A 9,377-nucleotide genomic window follows, 5' to 3' on the forward strand; every position below is an offset into this window, starting at 1 on the left:
CCCTATTCTCTCCCCTACATGTCCTAGAGGTGGATGAAGGATCTAGACCCCTATTCTCTCCCCTACATGTCCTAGAGGTGGATGAAGGATCTAGACCCCTATTCTCTCCCCTACATGTCCTAGAGATGGATGAAGGATCTAGACCCCTATTCTCTCCCCTACATGTCCTAGGGGTGGATGAAGGATCTAGACCCCTATTCTCTCCCCTACATGTCCTAGGGGTGGGGGATCTAGACCCCTATTCTCTCCCCTACATGTCCTAGGGGTGGATGAAGGATCTAGACCCCGATTCTCTCCACTACATGTCCTAGGGGTGGATGAAGGATCTAGACCCCTATTCTCTCCCCTACATGTCCTAGAGATGGATGAAGGATCTAGACCCCTATTCTCTCCCCTACATGTCCTAGGGGTGGATGAAGGATCTAGACCCCTATTCTCTCCCCTACATGTCCTAGAGATGGATGAAGGATCTAGACCCCTATTCTCTCCCCTACATGTCCTAGGGGTGGATGAAGGATCTAGGTCTTAACCCTCTACCCGATCCCCTTCCCCCTATAGACACTCCTCGCGATCCCGCGTGCAGGGTCGCCATCTTGTACGCTCACTCATACGTATATATTATATGTCATAAATAGTTTCTCTTCTTTTTTATAGTTTTTACAGAACAGAAAAGTCATTTTGCTCTTAATAAATCCAAACTACTTCAAACTGAACGACATTCATCGCGTGAACAGACAAATACAGCGGAATACTTCAGAGAACGACAGACATTATACATGAGAAGATTCTGATACATAAGATTTAACAATATGGACAATCTATCGCCGCAATACAGACCGCAATCCACTGCGATTAGGAGAGCGCTTCTCTACTACGAATACTTGGGGCCGCGGCCCCTTCTGATATATATCCAGAGCTCTTCACCATTTACTCAGCTTTCTCTCAATCTAGGGGAAAAAAAACAAAGTAGCCATAAATCCTGCGTTCTTCACGACGGCGGCGGCACTGGCTCCGCCCCCGAACATTGTCTCTCCTCCTTCTCCTAATAGTAACGGCTTTAACCCTACAACGTCTGTCGGGTATTGTCCATTGTACAAACAGTCACTGCCTTGTATTGAAGGTTTCTCTTTGTAAGTGCAGCAGTTTTAGCGGAGATTTTTAGGCGCTATTGAATTGTAAAGTTCCCGGAGATTTTTGGGGGGCAGTTTGACGTTTCGAGGGAATCATTCAATCCAGTCGGAACGTTCAGAAGGACAGTGGTGTTACATTTTGGCAGCCATTTTGTATCCTACGTCTTGAGTTCTTTTCTTTTTTTGTTGTATTTTTTCTCTTTTTGGTCAGTTTGTTCGCAGGCAACTGATTTTTGGCTACAACTCGTCAGACCTGATGACATGGAACAGGGTGACGTTGTAGAGGACCTGGTGCCCGTTGTTCCAGGCATACAGGGCGCGATCCTTGGGGTTGTAGTCCAGCATGGAGATGTGGGAGTACCTGTTCTGGAAGGGGATGTCGATGTACTCGTAGTTGGATGTGTTGGTCTGGTAGGCATAGTGCACTTTGGTTCCTCCGGAGTATCCATTGGTGACGTAGAGTGTCCCGCAGATCATGAAGGCCTCCCCGGCGCTTCTTTTGGGGTAACCTGTATTCCAGGTCTTCAGTATCTGGAGGGTGTTGGGGTCCAGTTTGCTGATCACAATGTTCCCAGCGTTCTGGTTGGTGGCATAAACCACCCACAATCCATTCTCGTCCACCATAATGTCTATGTCGGACTGACCCCCCCAGGCGTAGTGGTAGACGTTGGTGTATCCAGCAGAGTCCAAGCTGCGCGTCTTCAGGATTGTCTCTGACTTCAAGTCAAATCTGATGATGATGTGACTTTGGAATTTATTGAAATATATGGATCCATTATATACAACCTGGCCAGTCCCAGACCAAGGGTGGGGGAGGCGGTGAGAGGTAAAGTTGTCGCTGTTCATGAAGTCCTCCATAGACTTGTACTCCCGCACAAATCGGTTATTGTGGTAGCCGTCCATGTACCAGACCTGCAGGATAAAGGGGCAAACATCAGAAGAAGAACAGGAGGCGGAGGACTATGTCCACAGCAGCACAGAGTATTTCGGGAGATGAGTGGGATGAGGGGTAAGATCTCTGCTGGGATTTCAGAAGGGGGGGGGGGGGGTTGGTCTTGTGGTGCGGACACAGAATAATGTGATCGAGTGGACGCCACAGCAGCACAGAGTGGGATTAGATAATTAAGGAGAGGGGCGTCTTAATTGTAGTTTGGGGGACCCCACAGGGATCTCATACAATGTGGATAGAATATTCTGATAACATTAGGATCTGGTTATGTAGCCTTAGTAATGGCGGAGGAGACATGGACCACCAATCTAATAACGGAGCGCGTCTCCCGTCCCGGCTTCTCTCTCTAAATCTTTCTTTTCGGTGTCTGGATGAATCCGCCCCTGCAGCGACAGCCGGCACACATGGCGCTCCCACCGCCGCTACATTTACATATGACATTTCCGATGAAAATGCAATTAAAAGGCTTCAGCACCCCCCTCCCCCCCCGCCGCACCTTCACCCACCAGCCTGTGAGAGGACGGCAGAGCGGGGGCGGACACCCCAGATGCCCAGACAGTAATGACCTGCACTCGACTATCACCCCCATCATCCTCTCTGTCACCTGCCCGGCCGTGGGGTCCTACAAACCAGTAAAGGAAAGAGATGGAAAAATCAGGGGTGAACTAAGGCAGCAGAGGGCCCCTGTGTACAAACACTATATGGGCCCCTGAGTATAAACCCTATATGGGCCCCTGTGTATAAACACTATATGGGCCCCTGTGTATAAACACTATATGGACCCTGAGTATAAACACTATATGGGCCCCTGTGTATAAACACTATATGGACCCTGAGTATAAACCCTATATGGGCCCCTGTGTATAAACACTATATGGGCCCCTGTGTATAAACCCTATATGGGCCCCTGTGTACAAACACTATATGGGCCCCTGAGTATAAACCCTATATGGGCCCCTGTGTACAAACACTATATGGGCCCCTGAGTATAAACCCTATATGGGCCCCTGTGTATAAACACTATATGGGCCCCTGTGTATAAACACTATATGGACCCTGAGTATAAACACTATATGGGCCCCTGTGTATAAACACTATATGGACCCTGAGTATAAACCCTATATGGGCCCCTGTGTATAAACAGTATATGGGCCCCTGTGTATAAACACTATATGGGCCCCTGTGTATAAACCCTATATGGGCCCCTGTGTACAAACACTATATGGGCCCCTGAGTATAAACCCTATATGGGCCCCTGTGTATAAACACTATATGGGCCCCTGAGTATAAACCCTATATGGGCCCCTGAGTATAAACCCTATATGGGCCCCTGTGTATAAACCCTATATGGGCCCCTGAGTATAAACACTATATGGACCCTGTGTATAAACACTATATGGGCCCCTGTGTATAAACACTATATGGGCCCCTGTGTATAAACACTATATGGGCCCCTGTGTATAAACACTATATGGGCCCCTGAGTATAAACACTATATGGGCCCCTGAGTATAAACACTATATGGGCCCCTGAGTATAAACACTATATGGGCCCCTGTGTATAAACACTATATGGACCCTGAGTATAAACACTATATGGACCCTGTGTATAAACACTATATGGGCCCCTGAGTATAAACACTATATGGGCCCCTGTGTATAAACACTATATGGGCCCCTGAGTATAAACACTATATGGGCCCCTGAGTATAAACACTATATGGACCCTGAGTATAAACCCTATATGGGCCCCTGTGTATAAACACTATATGGGCCCCTGTGTATAAACCCTATATGGGCCCCTGTGTATAAACCCTATATGGGCCCCTGTGTATAAACCCTATATGGGCCCCTGAGTATAAACCCTATATGGGCCCCTGAGTATAAACACTATATGGGCCCCTGTGTATAAACACTATATGGGCCCCTGTGTATAAACACTATATGGGCCCCTGTGTATAAACCCTATATGGGCCCCTGAGTATAAACCCTATATGGGCCCCTGTGTATAAACACTATATGGGCCCCTGAGTATAAACACTATATGGGCCCCTGTGTATAAACACTATATGGGCCCCTGTGTATAAACACTATATGGGCCCCTGAGTATAAACACTATATGGGCCCCTGTGTATAAACCCTATATGGGCCCCTGTGTATAAACCCTATATGGGCCCCTGAGTATAAACACTATATGACCCCTGAGTATAAACCCTATATGGGCCCCTGAGTATAAACACTATATGGACCCCTGAGTATAAACACTATATGGACCCCTGAGTATAAACCCTATATGGGCCCCTGAGTATAAACACTATATGGGCCCCTGAGTATAAACACTATATGGACCCCTGAGTATAAACACTATATGGACCCCTGAGTATAAACACTATATGGGCCCCTGAGTATAAACACTATATGGACCCCTGAGTATAAACACTATATGGGCCCCTGAGTATAAACACTATATGGGCCCCTGTGTATAAACACTATATGGGCCCCTGTGTATAAACCCTATATGAGCCCCTGAGTATAAACACTATATGGGCCCCTGTGTGTTTTATCTCCCCGCCTTGTAATCTTCATAGTAAAATAACCGACGCGTTTCCATCACAATAGGGATTTCTATAAGGGTGGGGGTGGGGGGGGGGAGCAAAAACTGAGGGCTCCTGTTTCCCAGCCGGACCCGGTCCGTATATCTCGTGCATTTCAATGAGCCGACCAGAGTCAAACGGTGACCCCGGTCGGCACATTTTTGCCCCTTATCCATTTTTTTGAACGGACATAAAACCGCAGCATACCACAGTTACCACAGTTACCACAGTTACCGCAGCATACCACAGTTACCACAGTTACCGCAGCATACCGCAGCATACCACAGTTACCACAGCTACCACAGCATACCACAGCATACCACAGCATACCACCGCATACCACAGTTACCACAGTTACCACAGTTACCACAGCATACCACAGTTACCACAGTTACCGCAGCATACCACAGCATACCACAGCATACCACAGCATACCACAGCATACCACAGCATACCACAGCATACCACAGCATACCACAGCATACCACAGCATACCACAGTTACCACAGTTACCACAGTTACCACAGTTACCACAGTTACCACAGTTACCACAGCTACCACAGCATACCACAGCATACCACAGCATACCACAGCATACCACAGTTACCACAGTTACCACAGTTACCACAGTTACCACAGTTACCACAGTTACCACAGCATACCACAGCATACCGCAGTTACCGCAGCATACCACAGTTACCACAGCATACCGCAGTTACCGCAGCATACCACAGCATACCACAGTTACCGCAGCATACCACCACATACCACAGTTACCGCAGCATACCACAGTTACCGCAGCATACCACAGTTACCACAGTTACCGCAGCATACCACAGTTACCGCAGCATACCACAGTTACCACAGTTAACGCAGCATACCGCAGCATACCACAGTTACCACAGCATACCGCAGTTACCACAGCATACCGCAGCATACCACAGCTACCACAGCATACCACAGTTACCGCAGCATACCGCAGCATACCACAGTTACCACAGCATACCACAGTTACCGCAGCATACCACCGCATACCACAGTTACCGCAGCATACCACAGTTACCACAGTTACCGCAGCATACCGCAGCATACCACAGTTACCACAGTAACCGCAGCATACCGCAGCATACCACAGTTACCGCAGCATACCACAGTTACCGCAGCATACCGCAGCATACCGCAGTTACCACAGCATACCACAGTTACCACAGCATACCACAGCATACCGCAGCATACCACAGTTACCACAGCATACCACAGTTACCACAGCATACCACAGTTACCACAGCATACCACAGCATACCACAGCATACCACAGTTACCACAGCATACCAGTTACCGCAGCATACCACCGCATACCAGTTACCGCAGCATACCACAGTTACCACAGTTAACGCAGCATACCACAGTTACCGCAGCATACCACAGTTACCGCAGCATACCACAGCATACCACAGCATACCACAGCATACCGCAGCATACCACAGCATACCACAGCATACCACAGCATACCACAGTTACCACAGTTACCACAGTTACCACAGTTACCACAGTTACCACAGTTACCGCAGCATACCGCAGCATACCACAGTTACCGCAGCATACCGCAGCATACCACAGTTACCGCAGCATACCACAGTTACCACAGCATACCACAGCATACCACAGTATACCGCAGTTACCACAGCATACCGCAGGTTACCACAGTTACCACAGCATACCACAGTTACCACAGTTACCGCAGCATACCACCACATACCACAGTTACCGCAGCATACCACAGTTACCGCAGCATACCACAGTTACCACAGTTACCGCAGCATACCACAGTTACCGCAGCATACCACAGTTACCACAGTTAACGCAGCATACCGCAGCATACCACAGCATACCACAGCTACCGCAGCATACCGCAGCATACCACAGTTACCACAGATACCACAGCATACCACAGCATACCACAGTTACCGCAGCATACCACCGCATACCACAGTTACCGCAGCATACCACAGTTACCGCAGCATACCGCAGCATACCACAGTTACCACAGTAACCGCAGCATACCGCAGCATACCACAGTTACCGCAGCATACCACAGTTACCGCAGCATACCGCAGTTACCACAGCATACCACAGCATACCACAGTTACCACAGCATACCACAGCATACCGCAGCATACCACAGTTACCACAGCATACCACAGCATACCACAGCATACCAGTTACCACAGCATACCGCAGCATACCACAGTTACCACAGCATACCACAGCATACCACAGCATACCACAGCATACCACAGTTACCGCAGCATACCACCGCATACCACAGTTACCACAGCATACCACAGTTACCACAGTTACCACAGTTACCACAGTTACCGCAGCATACCACCGCATACCACAGTTACTGCAGCATACCGCAGCATACCACAGTTACCGCAGCATACCGCAGCATACCACAGTTACCGCAGCATACCGCAGCATACCACAGTTACCACAGTTACCGCAGTTTCCACAGCATACCACAGTTTCCACAGCATACCACAGCATACCACAGTTACCACAGCATACCAGTTACCACAGCATACCGCAGCATACCACAGTTACCGCAGCATACCACAGCATACCACAGTTACCGCAGCATACCACAGCATACCACAGTTACCGCAGCATACCACAGCATACCAGTTACCACAGTTACCGCAGCATACCACCGCATACCAGTTACCGCAGCATACCACAGTTACCACAGTTACCGCAGCATACCACAGCATACCAGTTACCACAGTTACCGCAGCATACCACCGCATACCAGTTACCGCAGCATACCACAGTTACCACAGTTAACGCAGCATACCGCAGCATACCACAGTTACCGCAGCATACCACAGTTACCACAGCATACCGCAGCATACCACAGCATACCGCAGCATACCGCAGCATACCGCAGCATACCACAGCATACCACAGCATACCACAGCATACCACAGCATACCACAGTTACCACAGCATACCACAGCATACCACAGTTACCACAGTTACCACAGTTACCACAGTTACCACAGTTACCACAGTTACCACAGTTACCACAGTTACCACAGTTACCGCAGCATACCACAGTTATCGCAGCATACCGCAGCATACCACAGTTACCGCAGCATACCGCAGCATACCACAGTTACCGCAGCATACCACAGTTACCACAGCATACCACAGCATACCACAGCATACCGCAGTTACCACAGCATACCACAGCCTACCACAGTTACCACAGTTTTAGATCCGGTCAGAAAACCAGATACGGAGCAAAAATGTGCCGACCGGGGTCACCGTTTGACTCTGGTCGGCTCATTGAAATGCACGAGATATACGGGCCGGGTCCGGCTGGGATACGGGAGCCATCAGTTTTGGGATCCGGCAGCCATACAGTGCAATCGTGGTGTGAACCCACCCGAAGGTGAAGGCTACTTACCCTGTTATCTCCTTCTGGGGCCAGAGGATCCGTCATCCACGAGCCGAACCGGGATCCAGATGCCTTGATGGTGACCGGCTCACTGATGCCCGTCAGCTTCCCGCAAGCTGCAAAACACCAAAGAGTTAATGAATGACCTCCGAATATCACAGATTCCTGTCCTTGTTTAATGCTGCCCGCAGACAGAGTAATATATACACAGCGGGAGGAATACTCTGCAGAGCTCTCACTATACAAATGTCACATCCCCAGGAAGCTTCCGCCCGTCCCCGCTCCCGCACCTCCTGACCTGTCGGGGGATTCTATGAGGTAAATGAGGCTCCTGCATGTGAAACAGCAGAGGGATTGTGTGTAGACCCCCCGGAATATCACATTAAGGGGGGGGGACCTCAAACTGATGAAGGGCGACAAAACCCCTCCACTTATTAACCCCCAACCCTCAGGCGCATGTCCGTCCTCATACAACATATATACATACACACATATATAGAGGATATGATCCTCGCATCATAGACAGGACATAATATCTGATCCTCACATCATAGACAGGACATAAGATCTGATCCTCACATCATAGACAGGACATAAGATCTGATCCTCACATCATAGACTGGACATAAGATCTGATCCTCACATCATAGACTGGACATAAGGAGATCTGATCCTCACATCATAGACAGGACATAAGATCTGATCCTCACATCATAGACAGGACATAAGATCTGATCCTCACATCATAGACAGGACATAAGATCTGATCTTCACATCATAGACAGGACATAAGATCTGATCCTCACATCATAGACAGGACGTAAGATCTGATCCTCACATCATAGACAGGACATAAGATCTAATCCTCACATCATAGACAGGACATAAGATCTGATCCTCACATCAAAGACAGGACATACGATCTGATCCTTACATCAAAGACCAGACATAAGATCTGATCCTCACATCATAGACCAGACATAAGATCTGATCCTCACATCATAGACCGGACATAAGATCTGATCCTCACATCATAGACAGGACATAAGATCTGATCCTCACATCATAGACCGGACATAAGATCTGATCCTTACATCATAGACCGGACATATGATCTGATCCTCACATCATAGACCGGACATGAGGAGATCTGATCCTCACATCATAGACTAGACATACGAACTGATCTTCACAGATCATAGACCGGACATACGATCTGATCCTCACATCATAGACAGGACA

At 48.6% G+C, this 9,377-nt stretch overlaps 1 protein-coding gene across 1 annotated transcript in view; it reads right to left on the reverse strand.

Annotated features, from left to right (window-relative positions):
* Positions 1-466: 466 nt before the first annotated feature.
* OLFM1 (olfactomedin 1) overlaps positions 467-9,377 on the reverse strand; it is a 19,123-nt gene continuing 10,212 nt past the window's right edge. The window contains 2 exon segments of the mRNA XM_056540127.1: positions 467-2,042; positions 8,145-8,251. Coding sequence (XP_056396102.1) covers positions 1,368-2,042; positions 8,145-8,251 — 782 coding nt within the window. The 3' untranslated portion in view covers positions 467-1,367.

This window comes from Hyla sarda, chromosome 9 (assembly GCF_029499605.1).
Source record: "Hyla sarda isolate aHylSar1 chromosome 9, aHylSar1.hap1, whole genome shotgun sequence".
Classification (NCBI taxonomy): Eukaryota; Metazoa; Chordata; class Amphibia; order Anura; family Hylidae; genus Hyla; species Hyla sarda.